This window comes from Micropterus dolomieu, linkage group LG01, assembly GCF_021292245.1.
Source record: "Micropterus dolomieu isolate WLL.071019.BEF.003 ecotype Adirondacks linkage group LG01, ASM2129224v1, whole genome shotgun sequence".
Lineage (NCBI taxonomy): Eukaryota > Metazoa > Chordata > Actinopteri > Centrarchiformes > Centrarchidae > Micropterus > Micropterus dolomieu.
The window spans coordinates 11099826-11119200 of record NC_060150.1 but is presented as its reverse complement, the minus strand read 5'-3'; the positions used below and the strand labels follow the sequence as shown (position 1 = coordinate 11119200).

At 40.8% G+C, this 19375-nt stretch overlaps 3 protein-coding genes across 6 annotated transcripts; 1 reads left to right on the top strand and 2 right to left on the bottom strand.

Moving 5' to 3' along the window:
* Window positions 1-682: 682 nt before the first annotated feature.
* fastkd2 (FAST kinase domains 2) lies at window positions 683-6755 on the bottom strand. Of its 3 annotated transcripts, none has more exons than XM_046056997.1 (12): window positions 6574-6755; window positions 5624-6224; window positions 5422-5525; window positions 5154-5262; window positions 4585-4708; window positions 4273-4412; window positions 4004-4176; window positions 3341-3504; window positions 2975-3211; window positions 2681-2777; window positions 1353-1467; window positions 683-966 (listed from the first exon to the last, which is right to left on the bottom strand). In XM_046056997.1, exons 2-12 carry the CDS (start codon window positions 5963-5965, stop codon window positions 844-846), a joined length of 1728 nt encoding a protein of 575 aa, XP_045912953.1. In that variant the 5' UTR covers window positions 5966-6224; window positions 6574-6755; the 3' UTR covers window positions 683-843. The 3 variants fall into 3 exon arrangements, with proteins under 3 accessions (XP_045912953.1, XP_045912961.1, XP_045912943.1); XM_046057005.1 differs by having other exon boundaries at window positions 5624-6067; XM_046056987.1 differs by having other exon boundaries at window positions 5624-6755.
* A 166-nt stretch (window positions 6756-6921) lies between these two features.
* On the top strand, window positions 6922-9895 carry mdh1b (malate dehydrogenase 1B, NAD (soluble)). Of its 2 annotated transcripts, XM_046056869.1 has the most exons (10): window positions 6928-7045; window positions 7128-7240; window positions 7347-7481; window positions 7555-7697; window positions 7789-7957; window positions 8042-8399; window positions 8513-8654; window positions 8991-9166; window positions 9346-9485; window positions 9618-9895. In XM_046056869.1, the coding sequence occupies exons 1-10, from the start codon at window positions 7024-7026 to the stop codon at window positions 9672-9674; spliced, it is 1455 nt and encodes a 484-aa protein (XP_045912825.1). In that variant the 5' UTR covers window positions 6928-7023; the 3' UTR covers window positions 9675-9895. The 2 variants fall into 2 exon arrangements, 1 of the variants encoding a protein (XP_045912825.1); XR_006826050.1 differs by lacking the exon at window positions 9618-9895 and having other exon boundaries at window positions 6922-7045; window positions 8513-8686; window positions 9346-9486.
* On the bottom strand, window positions 9792-18624 carry retreg2 (reticulophagy regulator family member 2). Its single transcript, XM_046056860.1, has 9 exons — window positions 18314-18624; window positions 17696-17799; window positions 16949-16979; window positions 16453-16582; window positions 15709-15793; window positions 15185-15322; window positions 14618-14706; window positions 14071-14206; window positions 9792-12808 (listed from the first exon to the last, which is right to left on the bottom strand). The coding sequence occupies exons 1-9, from the start codon at window positions 18565-18567 to the stop codon at window positions 12009-12011; spliced, it is 1767 nt and encodes a 588-aa protein (XP_045912816.1). The 5' UTR covers window positions 18568-18624; the 3' UTR covers window positions 9792-12008.
* Window positions 18625-19375: the final 751 nt, after the last annotated feature.

Genomic DNA, 19375 nt, shown 5'->3' with positions numbered 1-19375 from the left:
CAAACTACGGTGTCAAAATTCACACATGTTCAACTTTGCACGCTCTTATTTCTAAGAAATCAGTGTTCTCGGAGAGTACCATCACTGTGGTTGATGAGAATCACATATACAACAGGGAGAGGCACACGTCAAACAATAACAATCTGCACAATTTCCTGTCTTCCTCCCTCTACTTTTCCCTCCCTCATGCTTTCTGCAGATTGTAGCTGCTTCAAAGGGACTCTACCTTCACCTTGCTCACCTTGCAGTTTCTGTACAGTTATTGCAAGCGCACACTGGTTTTATTGGTTTCGTTCAGCAGCAGTGTTACTCATCAACTACCACATGCATCAGCAAGATTAACACATTGTTTCTGTTAAGATTTTAACCCATTTTGGGACTTAGAGATGATTAAAAACACTTACGATAAAAGACTGTTTCCTTCCCCCACAGTCACTCCTCCGTTGAAGCTTAATTACAAGATAGGAACACTTAAATATTTCAGTCTTATGCTGTCACCAGGCTGTGTCTTTTTAAATCTTGCAGAAACAACTGATTTAACTATTGTTCGCCCGCACGCCGGGCAAACTTGTACGTTCTTTCTTTATGTAGGAGGTTAAAAAAAGAAAAGAAAAAAAAGATCACTGTAAACACAACACAGTTTTTCACAGATGGATAAATGACCCTTCATGTGTGACACAACTCAACTTCTCCAGGGACCAAGTTTATTTAAATACTTTAATATAGGTTTTCCTTCTTAATTGTTTACAAAGCTTTGAATAGCACACCAAAAGCTGTGTGTTCATGGCGATTGCACGGGACCACGTATGGCTCTTGGAATCCATTTAACAGGGACATCTTTCCTCAAGATCCCAGGAGCTCAATTTTAGGTTGCGTGTCTGATCTGCGGTGTCCTGGAAAAATCCGTCCCCTGAGAAACTCTGTCTTCTCTTCTTCAGACACAGACCGCAGCTCCTGCTCAGTAACCTGGAGAACAGGATTAGGAGAATATCAATCTCACCATCACTCAGATGCACTCAACACAGATACTTCTTCCATTTGTATTTGTATAATTTGGTTGTTGAAGAAGCATTTTTCCTAAATGTCAGTGAGCTATTATCATGGAGGGAAATATATACCAAGGTTCAGAGGTAATTTGACAGTAAAATGCTAACACGGACATCTGAAAAGAACATGTGGCTGAAGGTTTTATTAAGATAATTTAGGTGGCTACAACTAATTTGTAACAAATTCGGCATATGAGAAAAGCTATATGTAGTATTAGTATTGTAACACTTGGAAATTATCAGTAACTACTGGATCCTTAGAAAAAGAATAGCCAAACTCAAACTTGATCGTCTCTCGAGCCTCACCAAGATGGGGTTATATCCCAGGATCTTCAGATGGCGAGTCTTCACAGCCAAAGGACCACGGGGATTGGACGTACCATAGCAAAAACCAGAGAGTGGTGCGCAAATTACTGCAATTCTAAGATATCAAGACAAGAGTTTCTCAGCTTTAAAAAGGTCAAAATTTGAATGTAGATACAGGTATGACAGGATGAAAGTGGAGGTTTGGTTAGAAGAACCTCACTGGGAGGCAAACATCTGAAAGCTGAAAAACAAAACAGAGCACATTGTGGCTTTCTTTTTACTGAGGCAACACTGTGCTTGGAGCACTTTATACTGAACTACAGATATTTAGTTAGAAGGGTTATTATAGTTTTAGATTTTACATTTGTTTGTTTTGTACTGTATTTTAATTCATCTTTCAAAATGTCTTTAAATTTTACTTCTTTATGAACAATGATTGAAGTTCAGAACAGGCATTGCGCAATACAAATGAAAAATCACATTTATTTCTACATACGACAGCCCAAAAAAAAAAGGACGGTTAAAATCAAGGGCAACTGGATTTGGTTGAAGATACTCAGAGTTTCACCTCTCATCCAAGAGGCTTCTTCAACTCCTCATTTGTTTATTTTTGTAAGTTACAGTTACTGTACTGTATTTTATTTAATTTCATCTTTAAAAATTTATTTAAAATTTTTTTTTTGCATTAGACAAAGAGAGATAGTGAGGAATTACTACTTAGGAGACTCCTTGCATAGAGTTCAACAAAAAGACATATAATAAAGGCACCAAGAAAAAGATGTCAGTGCACAAAACAGTAAAAACGCTAAATGTAAAGCTATATCCACTATTTAAATGGTTGTTGGCTAAAGCTTTTATACATGAAATTTTCAACCATGTCTAATGTTGTTTACAAAAAGCAAGAAAGAAAGTTATACGCGATTTTCCTATCTCAAACCTTTAAAATATTTAAATATGGGATTTAAACTCTATAGCATCTAATCATTGTGACGTTCAATACAACTAACAAGCAGTCTGGCTTTTAGAGCTCTATTTAATGCCCTTTATATATTTAAAGTGTCTTAGTTCAAAATGTAGATTGTATGCGCTTTGTTACATGCAGTTATAGAATAAGATATTTAATCTACGCAATCATGGCTTGCGTCAATGCCCGACAGTGTCACTACCAAAAAGGCCAAACATCCTCTCCATCTGATTTCACATCATCAAATTTTACCAAACATGACATAAGCACATTTAATCAAAAACAAAATGTGAAAGTAAAATACCACTGCAGATTTGCTCAGGATTGAGTCTGGTGGTGCTGCAAACTGATGTTGATGTCTTACCTTTGACTGCTCCCTGCTGGAGAACACTCTTCTCCTGCACAACTACTCGCTTCAGTCACAGAGGTTTGGTTCGGCAGAGGTGTGGTTATCACACCATCTGAGAGTCAACACACACACAAACACAGGCGCTTGCTAGCATCACTCTTTCAGAACTAGCGGTGCTCTGTAGCCGTATTCTTGAAGCTAAAGAGCAAAACGCACGCACAATAATCTGATACTGGGGTAATCATCAATTCTATAACAAGACCAAAAAAAGATTAGTCTGCTTATCTTCACTTCTAGCTCTGTGTTTACCTATGAGGTAGAAGTCCTCCACCTCCACCATCTCCTGTAGCATTGTGTCTGTCTGTTCCCCCACCAGTCTCTGCAGGCCCTGTGAGAGCCACGGGTTGAATGATGGACTGCTGCGGCCGAGGTCTCCCAGGAGAGATCGGGGGACAGTCAGGGTCCGAGAGAGCAGATGACGGTCAAGACGGAGGCATATGTTCACTGTCTGAAACATTTTCACCTGGCTATGGAGAAACTTGGGTGCTGAAGAGAAATAGAGGAAGTTCAGATGGATGTAATTGTGTGATGTGAAATAAAAAATAAAGAGAAGCTGCAGACAAAAAAAAAAAAAAAAGAGAGAGAAGAATAAGAAGTCTTTTGTCTTTGTGTTACCTGTAGTATTAAACTGCTCCAGGGTATTGGCCTGCAGGAGTTGCTCCAGTAAAGCAGAGGGGAAGTGGCCCAGCAGACACAGATAGTATACAACCTTTAACAACTCAAACCCGGACATCTTGGGTAGATAGGAGTTCAGAGCCTGGCAGAGACTTTCCAGGAACCTAGAACAGCAAGATGGGACCCAACAAAGACATCAAGCCTGGAAACCAATAGACATGGAAGTTATGCAAAATATACTGTCTGACGATAACGAGAAAAAAAAAAACATTATAAGATTGTTCGCCTGTCATGATAGCGGCCTTGTCAATTGGTATGTTTGTGAGAGACTGTAAGGTCACTTTCAAATATAATAATTTTTCTGTAAATTTCATCAATTTCTTGTAATCCCCTGATCCTACTTTTGAAAGTAGTAGCTCTAAAAACAAACTTTATACTGTGCAACTTGGCATTTTAATGTGGTAAATTACACATCCTCTGTCCTGGTTTTGAGAGTATATTTCAGACTTAGATTTAGCAAGTAAGTTATTAATAAGTAACAGCAGGGCAAAAAACAATTGATGATGAACAATGGACATCTTTATTAAGTTAGCTGTAGACAATTCTGTGCATGAAGGGCCTGTGTACAAGGAAAAAGATGTGTGAGACACGTGCGTGACCTACTGTTGTCTCCGGTCCTGCAGATCATAGTTAAGAGAGGAGTAAACCTTGAGGACACAGAGGAGGTCTTTAAGCGTCAGGGCGTCTGGATTGGCGATAACCTTCTCAGCAAATACTTCCATTAAGGCGGTGGGTGAGAAAATGAGGTTCTCCAACACAGATAGGAAGAGGATCAACTGAACAAGGACAGAAAAAGCATTAGCTTCTTTTAGATTCTTGCTAAACACCCTGTAGCATTAAGAATATTAATGAACGGTTGTCTGTTGCAGCACCTGTTTGTTGGTCCATATGTCTATCATAGAAGCAATGTAGTCCGAAATGTCAGTGAGCAGATCTAAGTCTCTGTAGTGCAGATCCCTACAGGACTGCAGAACTGTAAACAATCTGTTGAAAGGAATTCCATGCAGGTTTTCTACCAGAGAGGACAGATGTGGAAAAAGAAGTCTTTTTATAATATAATATTTCATGCTCCTTTAACAGGTTCTTCAATTTAAGAGGATGACCACACACTCATTCAAACGTCATTACCCGTTATGAAATCCACACATTTCCTTTAAAAATTTTATCTCAAGGATAAGTTTTACCTCTGATCTTCTTACTGCAGACGTCCAGCAGTGGTTTGGAGTAGAAGCCCATTGTGGCCATGGTGGAGATCATATACTGGGTATTGGGAAGGCTGAACTGGTCTGTCATTGATAAAGCCTTACCCTGGAGGAAGCAGTGCACAGAATGAACGTCAATGTGGAATGGATTGAACTACAGGTACAAAAATACAGGTCATTTTTGGTCATGCCCTGTAGTTCAAAAACAAAGAAAATGGTGAGATTGACAGACATTGTACAGGGGCACTGAGACAGAAGCAAAGTAAATGAAAGGTTGGATCTGTCCTTGAGTGTGTTTACATGCACACTAGTATATACGCAGATTATTCACAAACACTTTTTTCTTCTGTTTCCCAACAATCAGAATATCATCAAACTAAATCCTGTAATTAATTAGACACCATATAGACTGTAAACTGTAGTGAAAATGTTAAGCAGTCAAGGACACGCTTGCACGAGAGCTAGCAAATCATAATTCTGGATAATGTTACAAACACATATATGGAGATTAGAATTCCAAATATCTTCAAAACCAAGAGGCATAAACCAACCTCTAGCTTCAGTTTAAGGTGCAGTGGGACATCTTTCCCCAACAGACGCATCATGGTCTGGAGAGGCATTACATTCTTGATCCCGGGAAGACGAGCCTCAACGACCAGCCTAAGACATAACCACAATAAAAATCAATGCTAATTGAAATTGAAAAATCTATTTAGTAATCTAGGACTTTGTGAAAACTTTGTCTAATGTGGCATGGATATCTAAAATTCTGATGCTTATATTTTGGCTAAGACATATGCACCATTTGATAATCCTGACCTCATGCCCGCCTTAAGTGCAGCCACATTGGGGCTGTCCTCCATATGTTCCAGACAGGAGGCCAAGATTGACAGGCCCTTCTCATCAAAGTCATTCAGTCTCTCCTGTTAGTGGACAATAATTTCATTTAATATGGGACACACAACAAAACAAATACTGCCAACATGTTTGCTTGCTGATTGAGAAGTCCTTCACTGCCTACCTGGCAGGTTCGGAGGAAAGTCTGGACCACACGGCTACGTTGGGGAACACCTAGTTTGACCATACCCATGAGAGAATAAGCCATGTCCTCGCTGCGCATGTGCCCCACACTCTTCATGGCCCTTTGCAGTAGCCTGTCAAATGCAGGATGCTCAAACATCAGCTGCAGCTCATAGTGTCTCTGCTCCTCCGACATCTTCTTAGTGGTGGTCCACATGTGGGTCAGGCAGTTGCTGACCTGTCGAACTGTGGGTGAGTATTGACAGGTAAGGTCTAGCACGTCTGTTGGGGAGCCACAGCGCCGCAGATGGTCCACAAAAGGGGACCTCCTCTCTCTCTGCATCGAGACTGTCTCGTCAGGTTGGATTTCAGCAGGTAGCGAAGACTCTGTCCCTGGAGAGGAGAGAAGCTCCTTCTCTTCCAAGTCCTCATTGTGAATCCTATCCTGTGAGTAAAACCGCACTGAACACACAAGACTCCTAGCCAGGCATGTCTGACTATGCCCGGTGCCACAAGTGTGTGCTAAATGTTGACTTCGGACAGATGTGTCTTTGACTGATGCTGTCACCGGGAAACTGCGTTTCTGCCATAGAGACCTGCGGCTACAAAAGCGCATCCAGACAGACATTGTTCTCTAAAACTCAGGGGACGCAAAAAACGGTTGAAAATGTGCCAGATGACAGATTATTTAGCAAATTATGTAGATGGAATCAAAGTAATGGCAACTATATTAACGTTAATCAATTAGGGTTATGTTAATGTTTCCACTTCACATTCTAGGCTGCATATAGTGTTAAAATATGCAAGTAACGTTAGTTAGTACAAATGATGAATTACAAAGTGCTACGACTAAGTTACTAACAAGGTCAAGGCCAACAGACCCCCTCCTTTAAGTTATTCAAACATTGGCTAGCTTACATTAGCTAGGGTTAGCTAAGTGATGCCCCCTACCTTGTTACTCTAACCGTGGAAACATGCAAGCAATTGTCCACATGGCACTTGTTGTTGGACCCTGTAAAATCTTTCTGTGAAATCACTGTTTAGCGAAGAGGCACAGAGGTACGTTACACTAAAAAGAGGGTCCAATTCATGTTTGCTAGCGTGACACTCTCATAATTCTCAATAATTCGTGCTGTGTGCGCTCCCATGTTTAGTCCGTCTGGCACAACTTGTTAAATCACTTACTGTGAAAATATAATAACCAGTTTTTATTTGAATATAAAACATCTCAAGCATAATATTTATTACGGTTAATGAATATATGTGTGGGCCTTTTTAATTCATAGGTCTCAAAGTCATCGTAACGCGTCCTGATATTTTGTATTTGTGGATTGTTTCCTACTCGGACTCAAATAAGCGCAACATCCGCGGTCTCCTAGCAACCAACGACATCCGGATAGAATGGCCAAATTTGTTCTTGCGGGTAAAGTTTGATTTTTTTTTCTTTTAGCTTTTAGCTTTTAACTGTAGCTATATCAAAATATCGCATTTCTCTATTGTTACAGGCAAAACAGACTGCCCACATTATGCCAAAGCAGAACTATTAGCTGACCGTCTGCAGCAATCTCTGCCAAACTTCAGGATCCACAAGATATCCATCCTCCCAGACAAATGGAAGGTCATATTCTTATTTATTAACTATTTATTATATTTACAAATAATTAGTATATTATTCACATTACATATTCGTCACCTTAATGTGACCTCTAAATGGTCTCTGATAGGAATGGCTGGAGGCCACATGCAGAAGAAATGGCTGGAAACACGAGCAGTCCCCTTTGGTTTGGAGGGAACTGGTGGCCCGAGGAGGGAAAGGGGTGCTCTTGGGCGGCTTCAGTGAGTTCCTAGAGCACTGTCAGGTAGGCATAGATTAGGATTTCTCAATAAAATCACTTCAAAACCTGCAATTTTCTTTAATCTGGGTTTGTGTAGGACTATTACAACATCACATCAGACATGCCTACAGATATAATGCTGAGTGTTGCAGCAGAGAATCTGGAAACCGAGATGAATCTTATTGTAGAGGAGCAGCATCGTGTCAGCCTTATCAAACCCCTTCACATATGGATCAGTAGGTGGGTTAGTCTGATAAAATCAAATCCCCAAAAATACCCCCTCTGTTGAATTTTTGGAAATTTGTTAAGTGTGTTTTCAATACCTTTCCAGTGCTCTCAGCCCAGCCTGCCACTTCCTGATCCCCAATCTGCTCTCTACTGAGGTGTTCCCCCACATTTCTGCCATCAGCCTCCACCTACTGGACCTGGAGGGAAATGAGGAGGGACTGCAGTGGCTGAGGATGGAGACAGAGGACCTGGCGCTCCGTCTGCTTCATCAAGTATAGTATTTTTTAAAGGAACTTTTCAGTTTTTGACCCATATCAGAAGGAAAAAAAAGCCATCAAACTATCATTTATTTTTAGGTGACCATTCACACAGATCTGGAACAGACCTTCCAGGAAGCAGATGTCATTGTATTGCTGGATGAGTGGTGGTCTGATGTCTATTGTGATACAGAGAATGAGAATGAGGAGGAAAAGAAGAAGAGAAAGATAAAAGGGATCTCAGACAGGTACAGAGAGTATGGACAACTGATTGACACAAAGGCCAACAAGGAGGTGAAGGTGATTGTGTCTGGTGACTCTTTTATCAACCTGAGATGCTCACTTCTGTTGGACAATGCACGCTCCATTGACAGCCGACAGTTTGTCACCACAACAACTCAGCTGGAGAATGAAGCCAGGGCCATCATTGCAAAGAAGCTTCAAGTGAGAACTTCAGGTAGCTACTGTAAATCCCCTCACTCTATTTGGTGAAACTGAGTCACATTTACCTACTGCATATTCCCATTGTCACTTGATGATGAATCATTATTGCCTCTTCTTCTGCTCTAGATGTTAGAAATGTCATTGTGTGGGGAAACATCAGTGGTAGTTTCTACATCGACCTGCAGAGGGCAAAGGTTTTCAACTATGGTGGGGCAATCAAAGGACCAGCTTTCTTTTCCCAACCAGTCCAAACAATTCTCCATGATAGGTTTGTTACAATAACAAGCAGGATTTCAATAAGTAAGTTCTTCAGACTCCTGGTTCAGAAGTATAGGCAATTATTTCTGTGTTTTAAAACACTAGATTAATGACATATCTAACTGTAGTGGTTAACTCCACCAATCTGGCACTCTGGCAGGCTAAACAAACAAAATATAAGGCACTCATCTACCACCAAATCACAAAACTGCCTACCAATGTGTACCCTGCTGAGTACAGTATGTGCCAGTGTTTATTGCACAATACATCTGACTCATCATTCTGACAGTTCTGTTTAAAAACAGGGATATGCCAAAACAGCCAATCATCTCCTTTTCTCTGCCAGGAAATGGTTGCAACAAGACTTTGAAGACTTGGTATGTTCTCAGCGTGCGGCTGTAGTTTCAAAGACCTGCCGAGCAGCTGCCATGTCAGCAGCCAATGGGATCCTCACTGTCCTAAAGGCTTGGAATGGCATTTGTAGTCCAGATGAGGTCTTCTCTATGGGTGCACTTTGCCCAGGTGATGACACTGCCAAACACAATGTGTGACAAACACGGGGAACGTATGCGCTTGGATGAAGTTTTAAGTTTTAAGAAACATTTTAAATGAGGGATCCATATCCAAATCTATACTTTATTTCTCCATATTATCACCGATTTTGCTTGTGTTAAAATATGAGTGTCTTTGGCTACTTGTAGGCTACTACAATCTCCCAGAAGGTGTTGTCCTCTCAGTTCCAGTAACCTTCAGAGATGGTAAATGGTCTGTGCTGTCTGATGTGCTTGTTGGAGACGAGCTGAAGGAGAGACTTCAGCTTTCTGCAAATGAACTCAGGCAGGTAGGTCAAGGTAGAAAAAAGAACGAGGGATGTTGCACAACAAACATTTTCATGGCTACAATCTGCTTAAACATTTGGTGTTTTCAAAAAATGTTTCTAAAAAGATTTTAACAGTTGTTTTTTTTTCCCCAGGAAAAAGAACTTGCGTCAGAAAATTGCCTGATTGTTATGAATAAAGAAGACAGTTGATAGACATTTTTTTAAAATCACTTGCCTATTGACAACACATAGTAAAATCATAGTCTAGAAGTTGATTAAAATGATGAAAGTAAATAATCCAGATACATTTCAGTGCCACATCTTAAGTTTGTTTCAGTTTGTTCTTTTATTCTCTTACTTTCACATGTGGAGTTGCAGTTTTTATTTGACCAGTTTAATGACAATAAATCTTTTCTGCTTTACGAAACTCATCCATTGCCATTATATTTTTAGATGTAAAAGATCAAACTGAGTACTTTATGGAAAAAGGAGAAATTAGAAAATATATTCCTTTTTTTTTTTTTTTTTTAAATTGTACTGTTCAGTAAGTGCCTTTTTTATAGTTCAAGAAGCAATATTTGAAGCATATAACACACTAATACCATACACAAACTAGTTTGTTAATATCCTTCTCTAAATCTGATCACTTGCCACCCGTTTCCATTTACAGTTGGGCAGTTTTTAAAATGAGGACATCAAAACTTGTATTCCCCTCATTGGTAATTAAATATTAAACAAACTAAATTTAATGGGCTCTTTTAACCTGAAACATTCAAATTGATTTTTTTTCCTTTCACAAATTGTGCAGTACATTGTCAGCTGACAAGGAGAACTTGAACAGAGTGCTGTTTTTACATGCAGAATATACACTTTTTTTTAAGCATTTCTACACTATACACAAGGAGGAATTGACTGAAAAAGGGAAAGGTTAGTACAAATACAATGCACTATGACAAGTCAGGAAATGGACACATATTCTGCAATGCTATATTCAATTTGTACAACCCACCCCTGAGATCTGGATGCAGAGTGGTTTACAAAAGCAAAACTGGCCTCTTTATACGGTCAAGCATAGTGCTAGATTGCTTTTCGTCTTGCCAAACATTTTCCTTAAATTCCCTGCAACGGCCAGATACATAATGTTTAATTTAACTAATGTCCCTCCAAAAACAGGAAAAATGAAGCTCCAGTAAAAGTAACACTCTTTTGAAAATTGACCTCAAATATTGATCATGGTAAATACATGCGTGATGCATGGCATGCATGGACCTGCCGTGGCACAAAGGAGGTTATTTGGTAGATATACATATCCCAGTGACGACTATACACGTACAAATAGTTGGGTATAGATGGGCCTCTCTCTCAAGAAGCCTGTGATTTTCAACAAAGTTGTAGATCTACATATGGACCAATTACATATGGATGTATGTAATTAAAGTCTATTAACAAATTTTAATAAAAATGAGGCATTAACCACAGGGAGGAAAGTCAGGAACATTTTTGTTTATCTTGCCACACCAAAGTCACTTACGTGTATGGGTGAAGATCTACTACCTGTCAACATCCAACAATGTCAAAGATTAAGTTTCCATTTCCAGGCAACAAGTGAAAGACCACTAATGACTGAATGCTTCTGTCAAAACTGTAACCTTGAAGACCTTGGAGATAAGGATAAAGTGAAGGATAATACTATTGTTTTACTAAGTCTAACTCTGGGAATACACATTTTAAACCTGTAGCTCTACGGTGTCATCATTAAAACAATTTTACAATCATTATGGGCAACTGAAGGGATTACATTTACTTTTAAACTCCGCCTCATCTCGACAATAAAGTTTTATCAACTGACAGTTAAATTAAATAATTTATGGCATATATTAATAGTTATATAATCCAACATTTCAACTCTTCATAACACCAACTAGATAAACATCTGCTGAACAAGGTGGAAGGGTTAAGGTCCTAGCTGAAGAAGAAAATAAAGGCATCATTATTGTGACATGAGACTGAACATGGGCAGGGTTGTCACTACGCTATAAGAAATATGCTTGCCAACGTCAATGCTACATGATAAAGCAAAAACATATCTAACAACGCTTCACAACCCCTGACAATAATGATGTCTCTATGACTGTTAAGCCAGGTCGGCCCTGAACCTGCTCTCACTGAACATGACACTATCGGGGCCAGCAGACTGTAGGACATAAAGCATTACTGTAAATGCATTATTGATGATTTCTGTTATAGTTACCTGCACAGGTCAAAGCTGTGTCATTATGAATAAATGCCACTTGATAGTAGCTGATGATCCCGATAATATGACGAGGCTGAACAGACCTCCTGTAATGACAGGCTACGAAAGCAGAGCGCACCGAGTAATCTCACCAATCTGCCACACAACCAACACACCAACCAACGGTATTAAACGCCAAACTCTTTGATAAATGTTTTGTATATAGCAGTATGTAGGGATATAATTTAGCTCTAACGTACAAATAAAAACATAACATTTGGAGGTGGGGGTAGGGGGAGGTAACCGGGAAGCTATGACTGTGGTTGATGCTGGGGAGATGAAGGTGTCTCTGGAGCTCCTCCCACCACCTGTCTGTCAGAGCTGAGGTCCAGCCCCTCATCCAACTGCTCCAGTTCACTTTGGTCCAGAAGCTCAAAGTCCTCTTCCTCGGTCGGTACTAGTGTGTCATCAGGCATCTCCTCGCTGGCGCCGCTTTCTGTCGCCATCACCTTATCCGGGTCCTCATCAGTCCCCAGCGCCCCTGTTGTAGAAATTGTAGTGTTAGCAGTGGTGTCGGTGGGTTGGGCGGAGGTCTCTAGGGCACCCAGTGGGATTTCAGTGGGAAGAAACTCAGCCAGGGCGGGCTCCTCGCTGGCCTCACTGGAGCGCAGCAGGGCTGACAGAGTGTTCTGCACCACAGTGGAGATGGCTGTGCTCACTATCTCCTTGCTCAAGGCCTCCAAGGACCGCTGTGCACCCTGGGTCACTGCAGCTTCCTTCTCCTCTGCCTCCTGCTGCCCCCCTTCCTCCCCTGTGCCTGCCGCAGGCAACAAGCCCTCCTCCCCCCCAGGTGGTCGTCCATGTCCGTTGAAGTGTGTGTTCACGAAGTGGAGCGGAGAGGCTAGGTGCTGGATAAGGAGGCTGGCGGGGCTCAATGGTTCCCCCTCTGATTGAGCACCAGCCCGGGCTCCGTCACCCTGGCCGGGGCCTCGCAGAGGGAAGTGGAGCAGGTTGTGCTCAATGGATGGAAACTCCTCAACTGAGGGGAACTCAGGGAGATCCCGCAGGTAGGACTCCTCTGGGTCGCTGTGTAAACTCTGCTGGTCTAGGTCTGTAGTAGAGACGAGACAGCAGGAAAAAAAAAAAAAAAAAAAAAGAATCTAACGCAACTGACAAGCATCTAAGCCAAACATAATTTATAGAACACTTTACAGATCAAGACGTTTTTAGTTTTAAAAATAACTTTTAAACATTTATTTATTTAGTAAAGTCTGGGACTGTATCTGATGCTATATGTCCTTCTGTTGTATCCGGCTATGTTTGTTTTTCCTGTGTATCTGCTGTCCTCAGGTCTCTCTTGCAAAAGACATCTTGATCTCAATGAGATTACCTGATTAAATAAAAGGAGAGTTCCACAGCATTAAAGCTGTTCTGGAGGCTCTTGTGGCCTGACTCCATACTATTGACCCTTTTTCACTGCATGGTACCAGCTCGACTTGCCTCGACTCAACTTTTTTGGTTTTCTATTGGGGAAAAGTTGTACCTGGAACTTTTTTTTGTATCACCTCCGTCGAGGTGTCAAGTGAGCCCAGTCAAGCTAAGGCGATACCAAAAGGTCACGTAAAAACACTGCAGACTACTGATTGGTCAGAGAGAAACGTCACAAATCTCTGCATCATCATTGCAACATCAGCAACAGAATGTTTTATATTTTACAATTTTCATATGCCATTTCATCACTAAATAGGCTTTGAGTTTTGAACTGTGTAGATTTCGAATATTGGCAGTTCTATGAAAATTAATGGTGGATCGAAAATGTGCTTAAATGTTTTTGGAGCTGAGAAGCTTCACAAGTGCCCGGCGGGGGAAGCTAGTGAGCCAGCCGGCCAGTCAGCTCACAGACCCCTCTGGTCCCACAGTCCCACAGACTACTGCAGCCAACGCAGCAGAGACTCAAGCAATAACACATTGTGCCATTACTCTGTCTTTACATTCTGAGTAATTTTGAAACGTTTTAACTTAAATTAAGAGACATCTGGTGGGTGTGTGTGGGTCGCGAGTGTGTGTTGCGTTGAACATTACGTCGCTGCAGGTTCATGCGGTGTTGCTTTGACGACCAGCTACATAGAGGGGGTACTATCTGCAATGGAAAACGGAGAATGACAGGCCAAAAGCGAGTCGAGTAGTTGAGTCGAGCTGGTACCAGCAGTAGAAAAGGGGCATAATTTTTCCTTGAGCAGAGCTAAACAATAGCAGGTTGTAATATGATCTGGCTCCAGAGCTGAACTGACTCCCTAGCTTTCATCCCAAGCCAAAAACAACTTCTGTAGAGGCATAAATTGAGGTGTGACGTTGATTTGACTGATCATTTACCTTCAGAGACGTCAGTGAGTTGAGGAGTGGTGGCTCTGGACACGGAGAACCCACCACTCTCCAAGATGGATGCCTCCTCATCCGACAACTCTGAGTCTGTGATGGCCATCGCCAGGGCTGTGGTCTTCACATCCACCTGACCAACAAAAACAGAGCATCTCATCTCATCTTTTTCTCATCTCATCTTTTTCATAACTGCACTTACTGGAGTTAAGTTTACTTAAGTTTACACAGTGCTCTGCAGGTCTTAATTCATTCCACAGACACAACATTGTGACTTAATACCTGACATTACATCAGAATTGTCAGTTACTGAACTATATATGTCCTACAGGTATGTTAATGGAATGTGGTAGTACTTGAAATACATTTACTACACCACTCTACAGAGCTCCATCCCAGCTTTCCTAAAAGCCATGGCTGACTTCAGCACAACACATACCTTGCTCCCAACACTACTGCTGCTAACTCTGTTGGTCTTAATCTACAAAATAAAAGTCTATGTGGCAGTGTATTGTGGGTTGAGGTTTCAGCCGTGTGTCCATACCGTCGGGGCGAAACAAGACAGCTCTTCCTCACTGTCACTCTCTGTTTCAGCTCTTGGCTCGTCCCCTTCCTCCACCTCCTTCTTCACCTCTGTGAAAACACGCATACCACACATTTAAAAATGTCACCCTGGAGAAGAAAGTGCATGCCAATTGCACATGATCACCCAACAGCGGCAAATGACTGATTCAAAAGACAGAACGGCTCTCGGTTTTATGCCATACCTTAAGAATGTGCAACAGCTTACGTATAACATCCTGTTACAGATATGGGATCTAGGTACAAATATAACCTGAGAATTTATAATCACACTTCTTGATGTTCAACACTGCTCTATTTACACAGTTATGTAACACAATGGCTATTCTTTCTGTTTTTGCATCAGTAAGAGGGAAAAGAAAGGCGATCTGCATCAATTCAAAACTCAAGCTCCTTATCGCATGCTACAGCCCTGTATTAATGTTACAAACATAAACCTGTTTTAATAGCTGCAGGATTTAAATTTGATCTAATGCCCACAAGTGTTAGGCCTAAATCTACTGCCTGAAAAAGTCACAGTGGCACTCACTCCTTTTGTCGTGCTTGCGGTGCTCTGTATCTCCTTTCATGCTGTAGTCCAGTTTCATCAGGATTGGCTCCAAGCCTGTGTACATCCTCTGGATCAGTTCGTGGTACACCACTAACGGCCACAACAGCACGCTCAGGACTGAACAGGTGCACAGAGAAAACATTGACAACTTTATACTGCACTTATTCTTCACGAATATCAAAGCAAGATACTGCAGATGCACACAAGAGTGTATGCAAAAAAGGCTGATTTTGTAATGAGGATCACGTTATATCCACTTACTACAAACTATTAAAATACAAACATGACCTATTAGATAGAAATTAACCTGCACCAACAGGAATCCTGAGTTTATAAATGCATCAACAAGGAATCCACAAGCAAATGTAATTACTCCATCGAGTGCTATTACTACCTATTATCACACACACTCTGTTTATCATGAAAAGCACATATCCAATGGGAATAAAGGGCTTTGCATGACAGTTTTTGTGAATATGTCAATTAGGGAAGAGGTGACTCACCTATAATATAAGAGATCATGATTCCTGGTACATAATGTCCAACCATGGCAAGTACAAAACAGCCACTGCACATCATCACACAGAACTGGAAAAAAGACCATGTAAGAGAAATTAAGGCTTCCACATCTTTACGCTGAATGGGTACAATATAAGGAAGTGAAAAAGTGGCATCTCTGCAGCTGTGGGGTGTCTTGGTGTATGATAGAAGAGAATGTTTGGGTGAGTTCCTGCTACTGCAGCACCTGCTGAGATCCGACAGATTGTATCACACTTTATAGATTCACGTTCTTTCAATGATGTTTTCAGTCTGCAGGTAAACTAAAAACATGCATCTACGTTATTTGTCGTTTATTCAGCCATAGCATTAGTAATGTTGACTTTTACATACAGTATTTGGCCATGTCTGCTTACAATGACCTGCACAAGGCTGATAAAGGAATCAAGACACCAGATAGCCTGAATGTAAATAGAGATACAAAGGCTTTTACAATAAACGAAATCAGATATCTGAACAAGGCACATTATTACAATTCTCTCTCATCTGCTAGTACACTCGTAAAGATCTTTAGTCAGTGACACGCACATTTGTTAATTCACCTCGTCTTTATTTTCTGTAGATTAAAAGGTGAATTCGCAATTGCACCGTTTAATCAAAAATACAAACGTGTAAGGTGTCTGAATTGTCACGTAATTCCAGTGCATTTCTTTCCTTGGGTTTCAATGGGCGGAGTCGGAGTGCCGTACCTTGCCATGGTTCTGTCTTTTGTACTGCAGCATCTCCTGCAGGTACAGGCAGCAGGTCAGGTAGCTCTCCGCAAGGTGGTGGCTGAGCTCAGGAATACTGAGCAGACGCTGCTCCCCGCTCATTGTTTCACTGCACGCAAACAAGAATACACACAACACCAAACACAAGAAGACAGTGAGAAACACAACACTTGTAAAGAATGAAAAACTGTACTTAAAAGTACTTCAGGCTATATTTAAATGGTTCAAGAGGAGGTAGTGTACGTTTGTGTAATGATAGTGCGGGGAGGGAGACACACACAGAGTTGAACACAAATACAACAGACTACAATAGACCAGTAGCCTTTAACTAATTCTGATGATATGGTGTGACATGTGAGGAAAATATTATGAACATAAAGACAAGACTTCTCGCTGTAACAGATGCTCATATTCTAAAACAAGAATATGAAGAAAATGTAACAAGCAATCTGTTTATCATGTACATACTACACACCTTTGTACAGTTTGAGCCTCTGCGTGTTGAACTGCGGCAGGAGAAAAAACACAATTAGCAGCAGATTGTGAACAAAAAATGAGACCATGGAGCCTCAAGTGAAGGTGAAATTATTCTTTTACAAGTTTAGTTTTTAAGGTTTGTGCTTGTGGGCCTTGGTGCATAAAAAAAGTGTATTTTACATTTGATATGATGCAGTGTGTTTGACTACATGGTTGCTGAAAAATCAAGCTATCCTATACTGGTTGCGTTAACCTTAACTCGATTAGAAAGTAAGATTTCTTTGAGTTACATATTTGCATGAGGATTTCCCACCTTGACAAGCCCTGCAGTAAAAATAATACTTGTAAAATCTCACAAATATTAGTAAGACAGTGAACCACCTTTGGTGAATAGTCAAGAACTGTCAGCAGCTTCAGACTAATAGCACCATGGTATTGGCAGTGAAAACTCCTCCTGACTTAAAGATGATTTTGATAGTATCATTACTCAATTAACAATTTGATGTCTCCATTGGAAACCAAACACTGTACCAGGATGGTATTAATGCAAGTTGAATAAAAGTATTTAAAAATATGTCTTTTAAACACACACAGTGTAAACACTGACAGTCGTAGTAGCAGGCTTCTCCATCCAGTGAAAATACTGTGCTCCACAAATATAGATTTTAATTGGCTCAGCAACAGAGAACATTTGCTTTGACAAAGCCTGATGACCAGATTATATTCCATAAAGGCCTGGGCTTACCAGTAATGATGGGCAACTTGGACTTCCATCTCTCCAGTAGCATTAGTCCCAGCAGGGACACACTCAACAGGAACAGAGGCCGCAGGGAAGTTGATGACAGGAGCCTGTGGAGACACAGATAAACAGCCTACCAGTTGACTTATGTCCAACATATAAACATATAATATAATAAACATACAAACAAACATCAGGAAAATCACTTCCAAATTAGACTTAATAAATAAAATCTACATCTGCACCTGTAAATTGGCTCTCACTGACAGCTGGTTATCAAGGCCCGTGCCACTCAGCATGACATGAGTGTTTATTTGGTTTAGCAGAACAAAAGCTAACACGAGTAACAACTCAAAATAACCACGACTGTCTATTTAAGCAGAGCAATAATGAGTTTCCTGATAGTGTTTCACGCATGACGCCGAATTTGCCGTGCTGAAAATTAAGTTTAAACTGGCTTGCAGGCTACGTTAGCATTAGGCTAAAGACGTGGGATTAGCTAACTTATCTTGACATTCACTCGTAATATCCTCCCTGACGTTAGCCAGCTAGCTAATGATGTTCAATGCAACCTCGTCGAGCTGGCAAAGAGGTGGAAAACGTGATTAACGTGAACGCTATTACCAGAATAATGTGTTGAGTGTCAGAGCGACAGTGATGCTGTACAACGGCCTCTCCCAGACCAGCAGCCTCTGCACCCACAGAAGTAGGGGCTCATACTGCGATAGCCAACCCTGAAGCCGCTCCCGCAGGCGAACGAGATCCGGGTTTGCGTCCCCGCAGGCCTGCTCCGACGTCCCTGCAGGGAACAGAGACTCGAGGCCGACCGAAGACGAGGTAACGGAGGGGCGTCTTCTTGCCTCCTCTTCGCTCGCCATGTTTCCCCCACTTTGTTATGTTGTTTTGGGTATCACGGGGTATATGGAAAGACCAACGTCAAGCGTGGTAGACTTAAAAAAAAGAAGCTTCCCGTTGTGACTTTCAAAATAAAACATATCGCCTGTTGCAACCATAGACTATATAAAAAGGTTGCAACCAGGATGCAACGACAGGTAGCGACAAGTAAGTTACACAATATTTGGTGAATGAAAGTACAAGTTTTGAAAAATGTACTCACAAATAGCCTATTGGAACGACCAATGTGAAACTAAACACACCCAAAAAGTACAAAAATACATATGCATATATTCATCAGAATCAGATTTATTTGCCAGGTATATGTACACATACGAGGAATTTAACTCACTTTAACTCAGCTTACTTATACAATAATACAATAACACAATAATACAGTAAAAAAATCTAACACAGGCTTCAGTATAGAGAATACATACACACTATAAACAAAACAGAAAGATTGAAACAATAGTGCAATAGTGCAATGAGCAGAGTGCAAAGGATGCAGGAGTAAATTATTATTACCATTATTGTTGTTATTATTATGTACATGGTGGAGGTGGATGCGATATACAGGTGCACATACACATACAAGCATACATGTACACAGTGTGATGAGTGCAAAGAATGCTGGAATATTATGTGCAGTGTTATGTACATGAGGTAGGTGGATTTGGTATATGGTATATACAATATACAATATGACAAAAGTAACAGTAAGAACAGCTCTTTATAGTTAAGTTAATCTAAGTTTGCAGACTCTAAATATAAAACCGGATGTGTTTACAG